The following is a 20,048-nucleotide window of genomic DNA, read 5'->3' as shown; positions in this document are numbered from 1 at the left end:
CCGGCCGTTTCCCGTGCCGGTATTTGCCGGCTGCGGCCGTTCCTGCCCGCGGGCCCCGCGGCTGTCCGGGCCGGGCTGCACGGAGGGGCCGTGAGGGAACGGAGCGCGGCGCGCTCGGCCCGCGCGGTGCATTGTGGGCAGGGCCAGCCGTCGCCGCCGCCATTTTGTCTCTGTCAGGCGCGGCGCGGGCGGTCGGGGCGAGGTGGCCGAGCCGGTGTCTGGCGAGGGGGATTCGGCCTGCAGCTCACGATGATATCGGCCGCCCAGCTCCTCGATGAGCTCATGGGCCGGGACAGGAACCTGGCCCCGGATGAAAAGCGCAGTAACGTGCGGTGGGACCACGAGAGCGTGAGTGCAGCGGGGCCGCTTCTCTCCTCCCTCCTTCCCTGCTCTCGCACGCTGCGCGGGGCCGGGGGTTTGTCGGAGCGGCATGGGCGGCTTCTCTTGGCCGGGGACAGCCGCGTGGAGGGGGGAGAAGGGAAGGGGGGAGGTGCTGGCCAGAGCGGGGGTTCCGCGTGGTTTGTGGAGGCGCGGGTCGGGCTCTCCGCGCTGGGCCCTGCATGGCGGCCTGGGGCGGGCCGGGCCCGGCCGTGCGCGGGAACCGCGCCGAGCCTTCAGCGAGGGGGAAGATCCCGGGCTGCAGGAGGGACAGCCCCGGTGTGCGGGTGTTGGCGGGGGAAGGCTGTGCCCGCCGGGGCCGCCGTTAACGGGAACGGGAATTTTCAGAGGTCCGGTGGTGGCGGCGGAGATCTCCCGCAGGGAAACACAAAAATAAGGCGGGGAGGCGGGGCGGTTAAAGGAATTCAGGACTTCTGAGTAGAAGCTGTTGGTTTGCGCGAAGGGGGATGAGACAGATGTTCTGGTTTGGGAGATAAATGTCTGGATCTTTTCCTGAGGGTGGTGAGGAAACAGAAGGGCACGCACGTACGGACTTAAATGTTTTACGGTTTTTACTACAAGGAAAAACCGTAAGACTTTGGAAAGTGAGGATGTGGTTAAGAAAAGCTTGATTCTTTCCATATTTCCTCACTCAGAGGAGTCTCCTTGGGGGGGGGGGGGGGAAGGACACTAACCTAGACAAGACTGTTGTTTAGCAGTATTTACGTACTTTTGCTAACGTGGTGTTCATTCATTTTCTGCAGTAAGTAGCCCAAACAAGAGAACGTTGTTGTTGTTATTGTTGTTGTTATTATTATTTGAGGTTTCTCCACTGGTTGAGCTTTAATGAATGATGACTTAGTTTTGGCCATCGTAGTTGAATTGTAAGTTACTTCAGGAAAACTCAGTGGTAGCTACAAAGTTCCCGTAGCTGCTACTTTGGGAGAGATGAACACTGATTAGTTTTTAAATTTTATTTTCTCCCCGTTCGTGATACATTTAGTTATGGCATATGTTAAAAGAAAGTGTCACAGTTACAATAATTTATCACGTAAGTGATAGGAATTTCTGTGGTTTAAGCTGCACAGAGCATTTAGCTCCTCCCGCCCTTAGCATTTGCTTGGGATGATGTTTAATTGGGAGGAGGGAGAAATGCTTGGGTTTGGCTGTTCGAAATTGCATCTTAATCAAATACATGATTTCATGTTTTTATATAGGATCTAGGTCATTATAAAGGAGGATAACACTTGTTTGAATTTGTTTGAATTGGTTGAATTTGCATGATATAAGGACCAATGCCTATCTTACAGTAGATTTTTCAAGTGTGAGGAACAATTCCCTCCCTTGAAAAATTCTGCTCTATAGGTAAGCAGTGCACGTTCAGGAAGTTTTCATGACCTTATGTGTTTCTAGACTTACTTTATTAAGAAAATAGTACAGGTGTTCAGTTAGATATTTTCCTTTGAATGTGAATTTGAAATAAGGAGGAGTTACATGAAATATATTAAATATGAGGTGAATGGCTTGAGCCATGTTGGTCCAGGTAGAACAACAGATAAGGGGATTATTGGTTTGGTTTATTCATTAAGGTGAGAAAGACTTTTTTTCTTCACTGTTTGTTTTTTTTTTTTCCCCCATCATTCGTTTTTAATAAATTCAGATTACTGTCTTCATCTTCAAATGAGCAAATCACAGAATATTTTCAATTTTTTTTTCACTTACAACTTCAGGCTGAAGAGTTCGACTATAACCAAAGGACTCTGTCTCTAAGCTGTTGTTTTAGAAACAGGGCCTTGTCTCTCCTTCTCGGTCTTCTGACAGTTCAGAAAGTGAGAGCACTGGGAAAGTTAAAGGCTTAGGGTTGAGCCTTCAGTCCTGCAGGAACTGCTGTTTGCTCTGCTTCTGCTTTTATTTGAGACTAACTAAATACAACCTTTCTGCAAGGAGTGTTTTCCTAGGTTCCTATAGTCAACTGATGAGTTCATAAAACCCAACGATTACTGCTGTTAAACACGTGTTTCAGTTTGACTTTCTTTGTCACCTAACGATTAAATTTGCAGTGCTGACAGGTTTTAAAAGACAGGAAATGCATCTGCATTTCAAATAGTAAATTTCAAATAGTAACATTTCATTCCTCTGCCTGACTGCTGTGCTACTTTTCAGGTGAAATACATGTGCTAATGTAATTTCTTCTGAGATTAGACATAGATCATCATGCAACCTGCTCAATGCCAGCATGTTGTATTGATCCCAAAGTGTAGAATTTTGTGTCACATTTCATCAGTTTTGAACGTGGAAGATTATCACAAGAAGCTCATCTGTATTTTGCTTATCATTTGGAGATTGCATCCATGTGGCTATCAGAAACTGGAAGGTGCAGTGAAATACAAGATGGGAGTGGAAGGTGTGGAAGCAGAGGGTGTGATAGCTCAGTGTGATGTATTTGCAGTGCCAATGAAACGTTGATCTTATATTTTAAGAGCTTTTGTAGAGCTTAAGTTCTTACTTTAAAACTTTGACATGATTAAAGCCTTTAATCTTTAAAAATTGGAATCCCACTTGTGGTATATTTCAGCATGATGGCATGTCCTTAGGTGATCAATCCTAGTTTGGGCAACAAGTCTTTGTTTTGTGTGCAGGAGGAAATTATTACTATCACGTATTTTAGTCTTTCTGCTTACTGTCATGTAGACAGTGTAGACAAAGTATATTTCTTTATTGATTCACACCTTCCTGCTTTAATACGCCACCTGCACAAAGCAAGTTCTTATGGAAACAGCGATTGCATAAGAGTTCTGAGGCTGTTCTGTAGCACAAGACAGCCCGGCATAGGCTGCCTGTGCTGCTGTAAGGTTTGAAATTGTGCTGCTTCTTCAAGGCAAACTCAGGGTTTTCGGAAAGTGGAGAGGGGTGAAGACCTGGTAGAGACAAATGGCTGTAAGCGATCGTCTCTGATAATGCAGTTTCTCAAAATGTAGGTTTGTATTCAGAGTATAATGTGATAGTTTTAGCTATTTAATGTGTTATGCTTTTACTTTTATAGTGCCAGCGACCTAAATTGCTTTGTATCTAGGTAGAATTTAAGGACTTAATCCTCCAGGGGATGGAGGGAGAGGACTTAACCTTCCATTACTAATACTCTTCAAATAACATTTATCTTTAAGAGTAGGTTTGGGAGAAGGGCTGATGTTGGTTTGGGTGGGCGGGCATTGCTCTTAAAATGTCTGCTGCGTGTGAGCTTTAATGGATTCAAAGAACTCGACTGTGAGGAAGAATTTACTAGTTTTTGTTGTGTGAGCCACAATCTGCCGGATTTTATTCTCAGCCATCTTACTAGGAATTGTCTGCCTAAAGGAATTTGCTTACATAATTGTTCGTTACTGTTAGAGAGATACTTCTCCATCAGTAAATACAGTTCTTGCAGAAGAGAAGCATGGTAATGTAGAAGTATTAACAATATAGACATGTCAATAGCTTCTTTATGTGGGAAAGCTTTGAACTCTTCCCCGACTCCAACTGAATTTGCAATTCTTGCTGTTAACTTAGTGGACTTGGATGTAAAAGATTCTACTTTCCTATCTCCAAGAGATTTCAAGGATTAACAAATTTGTGGTGAAGAAGTGGAAAGTTCCAAGCACCTCTGTTCGTTGTAGTGTCCTATCAAAAAGTGAGAACTCAAGGGCTTTGAGACCCAAGCTGTGTCTTATCCTGCAGCAACAGTTTGAGAGTGACACTTCTCTATTGCACCTTCTCACTAGCAGAGTTGTCAGAATAATTCTGCAAAAAGGAATAAATGCTCGTTACCTGCATAGGGAGTTATCCCTACCAAACTGCCTGTTGGTCTGTTGCTGCATGTGTGGAATGTGTTTCCATGTTACTTGCGATTAGTGCAGCGGCCTGATAAACCATGGATGAGGTGACTGATAAGCCTCAGTTCTGTTTCAGTCCTTTAATGGCTCCGTGATGCTTCAGCCATTCCTTGGCCCACTCACTATTGATTATTTAGAATTGTTTGGAAGTACAGTTGGTGTTCAGCCTGGAAAGACAAATGTTGCGCTCAGTGAAGCTGAGCTGGAATGATACCTGCAAGATTCTGCAGGATTCCAGCAAGTTGTGTTTTCCTGTTGAAGCAAACTCAGTTGAAGAGCATCATGAAATAGGTATGAGAAGGGAAGAAAATTGCTTCAGCCACAGTGGTCTGAACCACTCTGAAGTGAGTATTTCTCTGCAGGCTGCTTCCTAGGAGAAAATGTCGGGTAATTCACTTGATGCCATCCTAGTGCTAGAGTGGCAGCATCTAGAGCTGGTAGGAGAAAATTATGGCAGCTTATTGGTGTGTGGGGGTTTTGTCGTTATTTTGGGTTTGAGTTTTTTTGTTTGTTTGATATGGCTTGTGTTTGTTTGGAGGTTTTAATGTATAAATAATTAATACAGTGTGTGGCCTGTTTAAATATCTTATTTTGGTATTGGTTACTGCAACTTTTGGCTGTAACCATCAGTTCATAAAAAGAGGATTTTCCTAGTAGTGCTGTTTTATAATAATTGTAATTCTTTCTGGTTTTCATTGAGGGTGAGTTTGTTTTGTTTCATTTTGTTTTGTTCATCATACTTCTAATTACTTTTCCTTTGCTTGTTTTGTTGCTGCTAGTTTCTAAACTGTTACAGGCCAGTTTGCTTAATTTTTTGGTTGATGGAAGATATTCTACGACCCTTTTAACAGTATGGTATGGTCAGACTGTTATTATTGTGCTCTCTGTGTCTTTGGAAATTGTCTAGTCCATCTCTGAAATTTTTTGGGAAGTGCCTTTTCACTGATCCTTATACCTGAATGGGAATATGAGAAAATGGAAGAGAATGTATAGAGAAATTACGTTTCTATGGAGTAGTACAGGAGTCCATCTCAGAAACTGCTCATTTGAAGCAATTTTGTAGTAAAACAAGGGATATTGCAGCTTTCAGAGAAGAGCAGGTTCTGAAACCAGATTTTTGTCCAGTAACTTTCTCCTTGCTTCTGAGAAGAAAAAAAAAGAAAAAGTCATTTCACGTGTTTTCTTAACTATTCTTGGTAAATTGCTTCAGATAGGTGCCAGTATCCAAACCTGGATCATGGGAGACGTATTCAAATTACATAATAAGAGATTTGTTTGTTTGTGTTTCTTGTCCATGGCTTGTTAATAGAAAGCCTGATTGTTTTTCTGAATAATCTGTAAAGCAGTCAGTAGAGTTTTAACTTCCGTAGCCTGATTTGCAGTCTGGCAGTTAGCTTGGAAAAATAAATCAGGCTAATCTAATTTGATCAATGGGTATCACAGGCTTTTCAGTGAGGTGGTGGTGGTTGGGGCTCTCTCCTCACCCCCATTTCTTAAAATACTTCAGACTGTATTTTGGGAGATAAGATACTGCATGTCTTTGTCCACAGGATATGTGAGAGGATTAGAACTAGGCTGTAATGCAGTCACAGTTATTAGATTGCCAAAAATTAGAAACTGTGTAACATAAAGAAGGTGCTGGAAGAATGTCCAGGCTAGTTTCGGATTTACACCTTAATTAATGGCAGTCAAATCTGTGGGAAGGGTCTAGTGAAAAGTTAATTATTTAGGATTGTTTATGAAGTTAGGGGTGCAAGTATTTCTGAATCTGCCCTTTTGGCTGTTCTGATGGATAGACAGGTGGTAATTCTGTGTTACGAACTTCAGGAACTGACCAACTTGACTAGCTAAGCCCATGCTCATGGGTGAGGTTGAATAATCTTTTTAACAAAAGCTGTTTTTATCCCATCATATGCTAAGTATTTTCTGACTAGAGTAACAGGTTTGTGGTTTTTTGAACTTTCTGTTCAAAACTTTTCTGTTATCAGAAAAAGAACCTGACTTGATAATGTAAAACCAGGCTGTGCAGAAACAAACTGAACCCTTTTTAGTTGGCAGGAAACCAGGTTAAATGAGTGTCTTCTCTGCCTGAAGAGCTATATAATGTCTTGTTGCCTGTCTTTCTTAAGGTAGGGAATTGTAAAAGCATTGGAGTGGGAAAGCTTTTGAATGATTCTCAGTCTTTTAATTGCCATCGAAGTCCTTGGGGCAGTACCTGATGTTTGAATGCAAATGGCTCTGGTTTTCCATGCCAGTAGCTCTGAGGAAGTGAAGGCTCAACGCGAAGTTGTCCCAGGCAAGCAGAGGAACTTGTTCCATGCTTCCATGGCAGCTGTTCTCACCCCTTGTGGCTTTTCACAGTTGAGAATTTCTCTGAAACTTATTAAATAGTCCAATCTGATTTCATTCCTTTCCTTTGGAAATATTAAATATTGATACCTATAAATTGATGACCCTTTCCTCTAATCTTAAATATTTAGTGGTAAAGTTAAGATATATTACTATTGCAAGGAAAAGTAAGATTTTTGGTGTTTTGTCATCAAGATGCACCTTGTAGCACTTACTGCTGCCAAGAAATATAGAGGGTGTGTAAAATTTTTAGAAATTCTACTATCTCCAAAAGAAACTTTATCACTGTATTTTAGAAATAGAAGTGATTACATAAAATTTCCTATTCAAGAGGCAAAAAATGATGCCTGTTTCTTTCTTTTCTGTCAGGTTTGCAAATACTACCTTTGTGGCTTTTGCCCAGCTGAATTATTTACAAATACCCGTTCTGATTTAGGTAAGTTTATAAGTCATGAGATTTTTATTCACTTAAAAGTAATTACAGCTAAGCTTTTGTTTGCGAACTATGTTTTTATTGTTAATTGCTCTGTCAAACACTTTCAATTTTTTTTACTTTTTCAGTTCAAGGGTTGCCAGTGATACAGTATGCTAAGAGTAATATTTATTCCACATCCTACTTTGCCTAAGTGAAAAAACATCTTAAAATTTTTTTCTTACTGTGTAAGCTAAATTACTGGGTATGGGGTGCTTTTCTCCTGCTCAAGTTTCAGTTTCTAGTTAAGGTTATTCTACCTGGGCAGGGTTTTAACCTGGTTTTGTGTGAGTATACTTTTTTGAGCTGCTTTACTTTAGAGACTCACTTTCTGTAATAGTTATTTCTGAAGACTGGCTCTAAATTACTGGCAGCTTTCAAGTGATGGTACATGGACAGCATGTAGTTTGGAGATGGTAACTTAACAAAACCAGACTTTTTGTCTTAGTGTTAATTTCTAAGTCTGTTGAAGAGTTTGAGAGTCTGGGGAAGGTGGGGAGTTTTAACACAGCCACCTTCATGGACTCAGGGCACGTACCTCCTAATTTTACTCTGAAGATCAATGTTTTAGGTAGCCAGTGTGTTGCAAAGAACACTGGAAATTAGAAAGTGCCTGATGAAATTACCCTTCATATGCAATTTTTTTTGTTGTTCTTTTTTATTTTTTAAAGCCCCAGGTGTTTAGGATATTACATTGTTTGTTTGTATTGACTGATGTAAAACTTGATCTGGAAATTCTATTTTTATGAAGACTTCATATATAGAGTCTCTTTTGGTTTTCTAGTTACTAAATGATATTGCCATTCTTTGATACATCTTTCAAGCTGCAAGCAAAGGAAGCAGAAAGGCAGAAGCATAAAAGTCCTTGTGAAATGTTTATAGTCCTGTTCTGTTGTGGTGCGCAAACAAATGCTGGTGGAATATGAATACAACATTTAGGAATGCAAACTTAAGCTTTTTGTGTTGTCTTCTTAGGTCCTTGTGAAAAAATTCATGATGAAAATCTACGCAAACAGTAAGTTTATTGTTGGATATGTTAAAGCAGATAAGAGTTTCTGGTATCTTTGGCATTTGTTAATAGCAACCCAAACATTACAAATTAATTGCTATTTTATTATGTAAATTTATTTAAATTCCTGTTTAAATAAAAATTTATTTCCTTAAATATATAATATTCTCCTACTATGAGCAAGAATTTATAATACTGTGTATCTTGTTACTTAGTTCTCATCTTTTACAGATTGATGTGAGCTTTCATTTTAAAAATCTTCTCTCAGGTACGAGAAGAGCTCTCGGTTTATGAAGGTGGGCTATGAGAGAGACTTCCTGCGTTATTTGCAGAGCTTGCTTGCAGAGGTGGAGCGCAGGATCCGGAGGGGCCATGCTCGTTTGGCACTGTCACAGAACCAACAGTCTTCTGGGGTGAGTCTGCAAGAGTCATTGAGGCAGCTTTTCCTGCACATAGCATCTTCAGGGTGTCTTGACCTTATCTATTCACGTAAAACTTACTGTTATCCAGAAGATTCCTGATCAGTAGGATTTTTCATCTGTTAGCCAGCAGGTCACACATCTGGCCCTAATGGATGAGCCAACAGCTCCACAGTCAGGAAGAGCCCTCTCTGTTCTCACCATCTCTTGTTTTCTCAGAACAAGTATCTGTTCTCTACCTGTCAGGTGTTGTCTTTATCCTGACAACCTCAGTCTACCTTCTCTCCACTAGTTGCACACTCCTCCCTCCCTGCACTAGCAAGCTGTATCTTGTCCCCTGATGGATTTGGAGCAATGATTGTGGCCTGTGCTCTGTGAATTTTGTGACTGCCAGGACAGCCTTGCTCCTTTCTGCTGCCCCACCTCACTGTTCTGTGCAAAGTCCAGTTGCTTCAGAAGGAGCTGTGGACAGCATCCACTTGAGAGATATCACTTAGGGAGCAGAGCAAAGGTGGGAGGGAGGCAGTAAGTATTCTGACAGGCTGCAGAAAGGACACTGCTAACAAATACATCTTTGAAGTAAGGTTCTTTTTGCATTTTACGCTCAGAAATTGAATTTCAAAGCCCACAGAACTTCTAAGTCATACTTGAATGTCTGCAAAGATATGTAATAGGTGCATGGGAGTGTCAGAGCTTAAAATTAGGACTTTGAATTCACTTTTTTTACCTTCTATGGGCCAGGACCTTGAACATTTTTGTTGATTTGGGAGGAATTAGTGTGACTAGACTTAGCAAGGGTGGAGTAAATGGTGTTGAGGAGTGTTTTATGTTAGACTAGACTATTATTAGTAGCTTCTCGTAGGAGAAGAGGCAGGGGAGGTTATTCCCAAAGTGTCTCTGGAATATGAGAAGGCATACATTTGTGTGTTTAGCTGTTTTAACAAAAGAAAAAAAAACCCAACAAGGAAAGAAAAATAACCCCAACTCACTCTTGTACTGTTTGCAGGGAGCGGGACCTACTGGTAAAAATGAAGAGAAGATTCAGGTGTTAACTGACAAAATTGATGTACTTCTTCAACAGGTGAGAGTTTTTTAACCCACGTAAGAGAGATCTCTTACTTCTGTTACTCGATCAAAAATTAAACTTCTAATTTTTTTATTGCCTTTTAGATTGAAGAACTAGGGTCAGAAGGAAAAGTGGAAGAAGCACAAGGAATGATGAAACTCGTTGAACAGTTGAAGGAAGAGAGAGAACTGCTGAGGTCTACGACTTCAGTAAGTAATGTGTTCATAGTTCTGTGAGACATATCAAAATTTCATGCACAGTACATTGTGAATAACCTTGTCCTTCCACTGAAGGCATGCAAGGTCTGTGCAGAATTTATTACTTAGTAACGGGACATTTGGCTGTGTTAATCCATTGTGTTGATTAAGCATTCTACCTTGAGAGTGGGCTTCCTGCGCACAAATTATGGAATTATTCACCCAGCAGTCCTGGAGGAGAGCTTGCACCTTACTCTAGTTCAGGTCTCAGTTAAACTTTGCCCTGTAGCCTCTGCAATATAATTTTACTGAACTACCAATGTGACTGTTACAGAAAGTCCTTGTGGCAGGGCTGTGACTAGAGAGAGGCATCTGTCTGACTCTGAGAGCTGCAGAAGCCAGAGGGAATGTGTTAAGTAGCAAGTTCCTGTCAATAAAAAGGAGCTTAAGCTAAAAGATTTTATTTTGGTGTTTAATGAAATGCTCAAATTGAGATTCTTGTTTTATTTTTTTAAGAGCTCTTAAATGTTGCAGGCAGTGTGTTTATGTCCATACTGTATGATTCATGAACACTGCACAGCAATAATCACCTGGGTTTATGTTGAAATTTCAGTGTATTTCTCATATGTCTGTTGAAACAGTGGTTTAATTTAACCACCTTACTTTTAAATAGAAGCCAGCATTTCTTTTTGTTTTTCTTCATGGAGTATTCTAGCCTTTTGATTCCTTGAGGTATATTCTGTGGTAGTTCTGCAGCTCCTGACATTTCAGTTGATGCCAAAGGACTCTTAAAACTGAAAAAGAAAGCTTTAAAAGAAAATGTTAAAACTTTTAATTTTTATGATACTGCAAGGAGGCTGCAGGTGTGACTGTGTCCATATTAATGCACTGAGGAATGGTTCTGTGATTTCTTGTGGGTTCCTTCCTTGTGAGAATGGGCATAGGTGGCCTCTTTTCTCCCTGTTTGCTGTGTTGGGGTGCAGTGCTCCAAAGATAAAGCTGGCAGATGTGATTTCAGCTTTCAGTAGTGCCTGGGATTTGACAGCGGTAACAGAGTTCTAAACCTCTTCACTGACTTCTGGCTAAAACTTTTCTTTTGCCTAATCAAATATTTTTCTTTTTTCAGACGATTGAGAGCTTTGCAGCCCAAGAAAAACAAATGGAAGTTTGCGAAGTTTGTGGAGCCTTTTTAATTGTAGGAGATGCGCAGTCCAGGGTAGATGACCACTTGATGGGAAAGCAGCATATGGGTTATGCCAAAATAAAAGCTACTGTAGAAGATTTAAAAGTAAGTATTTCCTCCAGTTATTGAAATGAAAAATGCTTGGAGGCTTCTTAACGTACATAAAAGGCTGCCCAGTGGATTTTCTCAGGAGAGTGAAACACCCCAAGGAATGGAATCCTGCACTAAGCTTTCACTGATGTAATTTGTTGTGACATTAGATATAAGCAAAGATGTCGATTAAGGTGGAAATTTTTATGGCCTTTTTAAAGAAATGTAGTGTGGCCTCTATTCTTGTGAGAGTGACAAACAAAAAAAAGTTCTGCAAGACAAAGGATTTTAGGAAGCACTGTTCTTTGTTTGGAAAATAACACTGAAATTTTTTAGAAGCTTAGGCTTTTACATCCTCAGAACTTACAAGCTTAAGTATCTTGAGTAATCTTCATTTCTTCTTGTGAACTTGTTTTTTAAGGAAAAGTTACGAAAAAGAACAGAAGAGCCTGACCGTGATGAAAGGTTGAAAAAGGAGAAGCTAGAACGGGAAGAGAGAGAGAAAGAGAGGGAGCGAGAAAGAGAAGAGCGGGAAAGGAAGAGACGACGTGAAGAGGAAGAAAAGGAAAAAGAGAGGGCTCGTGACAGAGAGAGACGTAAAAGGAGCCGCTCACGAAGCAGGCATTCAAGCAGGACATCTGACAGGAGGTGCAGCCGCTCACGAGACCACAAACGGTCAAGAAGCAGAGAAAGAAGGCGAAGCAGGTGTGTGCATGTGTGTCTGTGTGTCTCTTGAGTATTTTCACATAACTTTCTAAAAGGTAAAAGTCTTACGGGGACTTGATCTGTCAGCCTGGGTCACATCACTGATGTGTTAGCTTCACTTAGGTCTTGCTTCTTAAGTGAAGACACACTTTATTGGTTCTAAGGATAAGCAAGTTTTTGCTGAGTGTCACTCTCTCCTCTCCATTTTTGGAAGATGACACCTTTGTGGTGGAAGTGGCTGTATGAGGGAGCTTTCAGCAGACAAAGAATGCTCCCAAAGAATAGGGTCTTGTTTCTTCCTTCAGTTGGTCTTTATTTCATGGTGGTAGATACTTTTAAGCGGTGTAGTTAAGTGTTTCAGTAAATGAAGAGGGCAATGATGCCAGCTCTTAGGTACTGGGAAATATTTACGTACAATATGTTAAGATTTGGTTTCTGCAGATAATCACTGTATTAGAAAATGCTACTGTTTTCTTGTTTCATATTCCGAGTTAGAAAACAGCAGCTGAGATTTACGTTTTTAAAATTTTCTCTGAATGTTAAGGAGTCGTGACCGGAGAAGAAGCAGAAGCCATGATAGATCAGAAAGGAAACACAGGTCTCGCAGCAGGGACAGGAGACGGTCAAAAAGCCGGGATCGGAAATCCTACAAGCACAGAAGCAAAAGCAGAGAGAGAGAACAAGACAGGAAGTCAAAAGAAAAAGGTATGTTTGTATAAAGACTGAGTTCTTAGCAAGTTCTGAAACTAATATTTTCTTAGAGTCTCAAAAGCTGTTAGCCTCTCAGTGAGTGACTGAAAGTTCTTAGTACCAAATCAGACGTGGTTCTGAAAGCTCTGTGTGTTGCTGTAAACAATTCGAAGTATTTTGTTCTTTACAGTTACGGTTACTGCACGTGTGCATACCTACACCCCAGTGTCCTTCTCCTACCTGTTGCACTTTGTCTGCAGATGAAGTGTGCAAGCATTTTTATATATTTTAAGACCTGCTTACCTTTATAAAACCATAAGCCTGTAATCATCATTTCCTAAGAGTGAATGTCTTATATTCCTACTCTTAGTGGATATTTGCAATTTCCCTTTGCAGGTACATGTTTAGTGGGAGATTGGTACCTGGCTTCTCACCTGTACCATCTATTACTTCTCAACACTATCATGTTACCTTTATTACCCTTTTAACAGTGCTTTTAAGTTTTTTTTCCCAATCTGTAAATGTAGTCCAAGATAAATATTGCAGAATCTCTGATGCTCTAAATGACAATTTATGCCTTCTCCCCCGTCTTCTGCTCTTCCCCCGACCTTTCTCCCTTGTTTTTTGGTTTGGTTTTTTTTTTGTTTGTTGTTTAAACGAAGTGAGTTTTGCTTTGTCAGTATTCAGGTGAGTCTCAACAGAAAGCTGTGTTAGTCCTTGGAATGGTTTTATAGCTGTACATGCCGTGTACCACAGCATTGATGGTGGCTCACTGCTTCACCAGAGGCTGGAACTCAGAAGCTTTAAGTAGGATTACAAAGAGCTACAGTGAGAACACTGCAGATTCACATTTTGTGAGAAGATACTAATTCACTGTTATTGCTAAATTTCCCCCTTTAAAAGTCTTTTGGAACTTCTGTAGGAACGTAATACTTCTGGCTCTGGTGGGGAGCTGACTAATGGCCAGTCCGAAACAGCCACCCCACTTCATGGGCTGATCATCAGTAATGGATGAAACAATTGTGTTTCTAAGGTACTTTTGAGGTTCTCTGGAATGAAAGGTGCTCTGTGCATGTTTCTGGGTTGCATAGGCCTGTCTGCTTGACCCTTCTCCATATTTATCCAGTGGATTGGTTGCCAAAATGTTGGTAATGCTTCATGTATTTCTCTTCCCTGACTTCCTTGGACTGTTTCAATTATTCTGGTTTATACTGTGGGACACCTTAAGTATTGATTCTTCTCTCATTTTCCTTTGCCCTGTAAGAGAGTGGGTTTTGCTGCTTGCTTGTTGGCAGTGGAAATGATGTGTAGGCTTTAAACTCAGATTCAGTGTTGTAGCCTATATCTGTCCATTTGTTACTATTCCTACCTGATACTGTGCCTTTTTTGCCTGCTTTATGAACAGATTTCTGGTACTTGGTCAAGAATGTCCTGTTCTTCTGAATGTGTGTATCTATGCATATAAATAACTGTTTTCTTATTTATTCAAATTTGGTCTGGTTTTGAGCTTTTCAGTTCTTTTCTTAATCTTCCCATAAATAGAGGAGCTAGTGAACTTTCTTCAGCATCTCAAGTATTTTTAGTTTTGACTTGACTGATTTCCTTGCTGGCTGTTTTATTTGCTGCTTGCTACTTTCTTCCACCAGAAATGAGAACAGTGAGGTGATGCTATGAGCTGCGATGAAAATCCCACCTGGGAAAATCAATTACTTTTTTTGATTGTGCCATCCTGACATTTGTAAAAACACAAATAGGCCTTAGAGCAGGACTGTAATGCTGAAGAAGTTTGTGGTTTTCCCTTTGTTGGGAAAATCTTTTCACAGAAAAAATAAAAAAGAGGAGGGGAAGAAGGAAAAAACCAAACCCAATAGTATTTAATAAGGAAACACTGAATTTCTGTGCTGAAGCTGTAAGCACAATTGCATCCTCATATTTGCAGTGTGGCACTGTAGATAGGTAGTTAAGAAGAAAGCTTTAGAGATTCATATATTTGACGTGTGTGGCTTTTGCACAACAGTAACTTAAAAGTTAAATCTTAATACTAATAGCTTCAGAATCTACTTCTCTTTATAGCCACCACTGATCTGCAGTTGTAAAAGTAAGCAGCAAAGGCTGTAACTGCTCATGGGTAGCGCCCTTTCATCTGGAAATCTCAGACTGCTTTATAAACATGAATATTAACACAAAAAAACCCCAAGGCATAGTTGCCCAAGACTTGCCTACAATTGCATATTAAATTAGTGCCACACTTTGAAAATTCAGAAGTCCTGGCTTCTTGTTCACTAAGATACTGTAGAAGACAAGCAACCAAGGTTGCAAGAAAAAAGCATGTGTAAAAATGGGGGCACTTGATTTGTGACTCAGATTTTGAGTCAGGGATATCTTTGCTAAAAGGAAGGAGCCACCAGCCATAAACACCAGCTGAGCATTAGCTTAATATGGGCCAGTAGAATGCAGCTACTGTTCAAGTAAACAAACTTCAGAGCAGATGGAATAAATTGGGGGTTGTAATAAAAGGAAAGTTATTCTCCAAGTACCTTCATTTTATGAAGGGCTAATACTGGAATGGGCCTCTAGACCACTTTGGCTTGGCTCTCTATCTTCCCTAATCTGGATTCTGATACTTATATAAAAATAATTACGATCATGTTTTAATGTTAGTGATTAAACCTCAGCAAATACTGCTAGAACACCTCAGTAATACTGGATATTATGTTTGACTGATTTTGCATTTTCTGAACAATAAAGCAATTCACTTTGTTGTGATCAGAATTCTCACAAAACACATTCTCAGTTGCCTGCACAAACTCAATCAGAAAAATGTTCATGTGTTTAATCATGAAGCAAAGTCAATATTATGTGATTATACCTAATGGATCACAGCTGAAATAATACACCCAGTTTCAACAGCAAACTAATTTTATGTGCTTTTAAAGAGAGAACTCTTACTGATTAAAAATACACTGGAGGAACTTACCTTCTTGCAGATGCTCTAGGGGTTGAAAAGTTCAGTTAATTGGACTATTTGTTGAATACACTTTTTCAGTTCTGCTTGGCAAACCAGAGGTTTGCTATGGTAAACCTGTTTTAATACTTAAATTTTTAGAAGAGTTTGATCTTTCATACCACAGTTTAATAGTTTTTTTAACCTTAAACACAATTATCCTTCCTGACCACATTCAAGACACAAACAAGACAGAACAAAAAACCCTGCACACTGCACATCCATAGGGCTATTAAGATCTACCATATCTACATAGGACAGAAGATAAGATTATTGGACTGACTACTAGTCCTCTGCGGGGAAACAAGACTACTATTCCTCAGTGGATCCACGTGTGCACCGGAGATACCTTTAAGACACAAAAAGAAGACTTTTTAACAAGGTTAGTTAGAGTGCAATCTACCTGCGGAGTTGCCAAACCGAGGGCAGACAGAGCCAAACTGACTTAGTCCTTCAGTGAGCTGGGTGACGTTGCCGTGTGCTTTCTGCATCTGCACTGGATGTGCTGCTGCAGGTGAATCCTCACTACTGGTGGTCATTAGGCAGTTGCCCTCATTGCTCTGTGAGGGCTTTACCCTATGCTTTGGTAGTGTGTTATAAAACAAAGAAGTTGGGATGTTGCTGTTCTTTTAAAGCTTAATTTCTTGCTTTGTTTCCTGGAATATAAAAGTGTGTTATGCCAGTCTAGGTGATAACATTATTTAAAATAGCTTTTTCAGAGTGTTCGATCTGTGTGCTCCTGTGTTGGGGATATATCTATCTATTTATATTACTTATTTTGATTGCCCGGATAGCAGGGAATAATCAGAAAAAAGAGCGTGAATGTTGTTCTGTATGATGACATCTGAGAGGTTGGTTTTTTTGGATTTTTTTTTTCTCTCCAAAGTGTCTTTACTGATCAAGAGTTGAATATTATGGTGTGAAATAATACAGCAGGAATTGGTATTTTTATTAAATTTGCAAATACTGAATTTACAGATGAGGCACGCAGCTCTAATACTGAATGTTTTTCTTCCCATGGAAATGTTTTTACTTCTGGCTTCCTTCCTTCTTTGAAGATTATTGAGTTCTTACTGTAGCAAATGCTTCAGTGAGCTTCCCAATTCATGATGAAATTGTGGGCTCCTTCCCCCACATCTTGCTGTTTCTTTGCCTTTGAAAAAAAGTGCTTTTTATATATTCTCCAAGCTGTCTCCCCAAGCCCTTTTAATGAGTTGTTTATAAATGACTGCTGTTTTTATAAAATTGAGAATTAACAATGCTGACAAATGTGCGGCTTCAAATTTAATCTTGGTTGTCACTGGGATCCCCACCTTCAAAGCTGTCAGTACTTAATATTGTTTCCCCAAGTATTTGATAGTTTGGGATTGCTAGTTTTTAATTGGCAAGTATCAATTTCTTTGATCATGCAGTCAAGCATTATCCCACCACTCTTTTCTGATTCTCTTCCAAGAACCATAATTAATGAGAACTGTAAACCAAAGCAGGCCATAAACAATCAGAAATCAAAACTTGGGGACCAAAAGAGTCCCATGATAAGTAAGGAAGCCATGCACCATAATTACACATTTGCCTAACCTCTTTACCCCCAATTTGTGTATTTTGACAGAGAGCTGAGTAACTGCCTCTGTTGGGAGGTCTGACCTTTCTCCTCTTCCCCCACCCTGTACTGTCCCCTTTTACCTTTATTTTGTCCCCTCTCCATTCCAGCATGGTAGTCTGAAGCCTTTTTCTGTAACTTTTTGAGTATTACTGTTATTGCTATGGAAAGTAATTGTCCCATGTTGTATGCAATATGTATCTCACATGTGCAATGTTTGTTTTTACTTTGAAATCCATGGTCAATGTCTTCTTTCATGGCAGAAAAGAGGGGATCTGATGATAAAAAAAGTAGTATGAAGTCCAGTAGTCGAGAAAAACAGAGTGAAGACACAAATACAGACTCGAAGGAGAGTGAGACTAAGAATGAGGTCAATGGGACCAATGAAGACATTAAATCTGAAGGTGACACTCAGTCCAATTAAAACTGATCTGATATGACCTCAGATCAGACAGAGGTAAGTGCATTATTTCAAACTTTGATTAGGGCTTTTTGTTACTGTTTAACAGTGCAGCGTAAGTATGCACAGATGAAGATGGAACTAAGTCAAGTAAGAAGACAAACTAAAGCACCTTCTGAAGGAAATGACAGTGTAGTCCTGCAAAACATTTTGAGGTACATCGTTTTGTCTCAGCTATTTTGTAGCAGACTCGTGCCCCCATTAGTGTGCCTCTTTGGGACATATTTGTAATATAGTCACCATAGAAAAATTAATTATCCTTTTTTTATTTTTAGGAATTTTGTTATCGTTTTTTTAAAAAAGTTGAACTGTTTTTGTATTTAAGTCCATATTGTGTTGGTACATCAGCAGAAACTTTTGCTTAAATACTTAATATTTGAGGCACATGTTGGACTACTTTGTTTTCATATAAACTGCTAGTATTTCTTTGTCAAGGATGTTTCTAGTTTTTTTGCTTTATTGCCTTGCATTCTAATGCAGTTTGTTCTGTAACTCGAGAGCCAGTAGCATTGGATTGATGGAAGTGTAGGGTTTATGAATTATTGCAGCTGACTACCATACCTCACACAGCGTTGGTGTTGTGAGCGGCCCATGAAAAGCCAAATTAAAAATCAAGGATTCAGTCAAACTAAGCAGGTACTCATGCCAGGTACTCCTTTCTCTACCCACATCCATGTTTGAATGCTGTTGCCTGTAATCTTTAAGCTTACTGTTGTGTTTTTGATTTTGAAGCTAGTGAAAAGGACTTTTTGTGTATTGTGTGAATACTGTAAATCTGATGTTAACAGAATGGAATTTTCTTTCAACTGTGTGTAGGGATGCAGTGCTGCCCAGAATTAGATATCTTTAAAGAGTTTAAAATGCAATAAACACTACATAATATTCGCCTTGTTACTTTCAATGCAATTCAAGTCTTTAAGAGGTATGTGCTTAATATTTCCTACTGTGTAGGAGACTTTGCAGTCAGCCATAGCACAGAACAGTGGAATGGCTGCTAACAGGCTTGTAAGGCAGATGTGCAGAGACAGATGCCACCAAATGATGACAGTGTTGATGGCAGGAATGTATGCTGGAAACTGTTTGTGGGAAATGAAGCAGCTAAACAATAGGCAATACAATACTGTATTGAAAGGAAAACTTGAAGTTTTTTCCCCACTCTTGACATAGCTTTCTTACAGAAGGTCTTTAGTTGTATTCCTGAAATAAGGAACTAACAGTCGAGAGGACAGCTGATAAATGAGCTTCTTGCAACATAATTTGTTACTGTAGTGGCATTATGTATGCTAGGAACTCTTAAACACTTAATGTTGATATTAAACCATTAATGCTACATCATTGCTTCTAAAGCCAGTCACGTTCAATGGTGATGTTTTTGTAGAGTTAAGATGACAGCTAACAACTGGGCCAGTGTATAGGAATGGTAAACAGAATGCTCCTAATGCTGTCTAATCGTCTGTTCTCCCAAAATTTTGCATTATAGGACTACTACATGAAGAGTCTGCGAAGACATTGGAAGACAGCTTAAACTGAAGATCTGCTTTAAAATGAGGTGAAAGAAAGCTGTAGTGGCGTAGAAAAATATAAAGTTGAGTTAGAATTTTTTTTATAAAATTTAATTCAGGACTGGTGTTTCCTTCCAGAGTTCAGAAAGATGTGTTGATAATAGCACATATGCTACTGAGAATATAAGTCCTGTATCCTTTTTTTTTTTTTCTTTAAGACTTTTTAAGATAAGAAACCAACATAACCTGAACACATGGCTTGCTCAGTGTTTAATTGCAAGTTTTCATTCTTGGACTTTAAAACACAAGAATAAATGTTTAGTATTTGTGTGAATCAAGCTAAAATGAATCCCATTTTTACAACTAAGCTATTCCTAGCTTCTTGATATACAAGAAATGGAAATAAAGTATCTTTGAATTTCTGTTACAAATTTGATTGTCTCTGTCATTGAACATTTAATATTAAATAAGTTTCTTTCCTAATAAATTACTCATGTCTTCAAGCTTAGTTCATTAATTTGGATGCTTAGTTATTCCGTGCTGTTTGTGGATTTGTGGTTGTTTTTGGTGCCATCAGGATCTAATTTCAAGCTTACTTTTCTAGCTGTTAGATGCTCTTGGGTTCAGCATCTCCCCAAAAAGTGCCTTTGCTGCATTTGGTTAAGAAATTACAGAAATCTTCCAATAAAAATGTAGGTATTAAGTCTTTACAAAACAGTTCAACTTGGACAGCATGTTCAGAGAGGTGCCAGTACTGAGACTGGCATTCAGACTGCCTCATATTTGCATTGCAGTATTGGTTTGGGATATTGATTAACGACCCTGTGCAGTTGGTCAGAACAGACAAGTGGGCAGGGAGATGTGCTTCATGCACATGTGAAGCTGTAGTGCACGCAGGAGTGGTTCTTGTTGGAAAAGAACTGCAGTGTGTACTAGTCAGTGCTGTGGCTGTAAGGCAATGAATTTACATTCTTTAAAAAGAACATTATCTTTTCCATTAGGATTCAGGCTTTGACTGTACATGCAGCCAAAGTCAGACATGGCCAGAACACTGT

The 20,048-nt window shown here is 39.6% G+C and overlaps 1 protein-coding gene across 5 annotated transcripts; it reads left to right on the top strand.

The window, feature by feature from the left end:
- Nucleotides 1-133: 133 nt before the first annotated feature.
- On the top strand, nt 134-19,501 carry LUC7L3 (LUC7 like 3 pre-mRNA splicing factor). 5 transcript variants are annotated; one of them, XM_042032409.1, is made up of 12 exons: nt 136-348; nt 6,966-7,032; nt 8,044-8,083; nt 8,346-8,490; nt 9,503-9,577; nt 9,667-9,771; nt 10,886-11,047; nt 11,454-11,737; nt 12,282-12,442; nt 17,295-17,435; nt 17,541-17,646; nt 18,972-19,501. In XM_042032409.1, exons 1-12 carry the CDS (start codon nt 250-252, stop codon nt 18,982-18,984), a joined length of 1,398 nt encoding a protein of 465 aa, XP_041888343.1. In that variant the 5' UTR covers nt 136-249; the 3' UTR covers nt 18,985-19,501. The 5 variants fall into 5 exon arrangements, with proteins under 5 accessions (XP_041888346.1, XP_041888343.1, XP_041888342.1 ...); XM_042032408.1 differs by having other exon boundaries at nt 17,541-19,501; XM_042032412.1 differs by having other exon boundaries at nt 134-348; nt 17,295-19,501.
- The last annotated feature ends 547 nt before the right edge of the window (nt 19,502-20,048 follow it).

This window comes from Corvus kubaryi, unplaced genomic scaffold, assembly GCF_017639235.1.
Source record: "Corvus kubaryi isolate FWS band 111438036 unplaced genomic scaffold, C.kubaryi_AGA036_p1.0 37353, whole genome shotgun sequence".
Taxonomy (NCBI): Eukaryota; Metazoa; Chordata; class Aves; order Passeriformes; family Corvidae; genus Corvus; species Corvus kubaryi.
This window is presented reverse-complemented; position numbering and strand designations above follow the sequence as displayed.

Coding starts and splice junctions, on each gene's coding strand:
- LUC7L3 (XM_042032408.1), top strand. CDS start 250: ATGATATCGGCCGCCCAGCTCCTCGATGAGCTCATGGGCCGGGACAGG. Junction 9,578..9,666: donor TTGATGTACTTCTTCAACAG/GTGAGAGTTTTT, acceptor ATTGCCTTTTAG/ATTGAAGAACTAGGGTCAGA. Junction 17,436..17,540: donor TGAAGACATTAAATCTGAAG/GTGACACTCAGT, acceptor ACTGTTTAACAG/TGCAGCGTAAGTATGCACAG.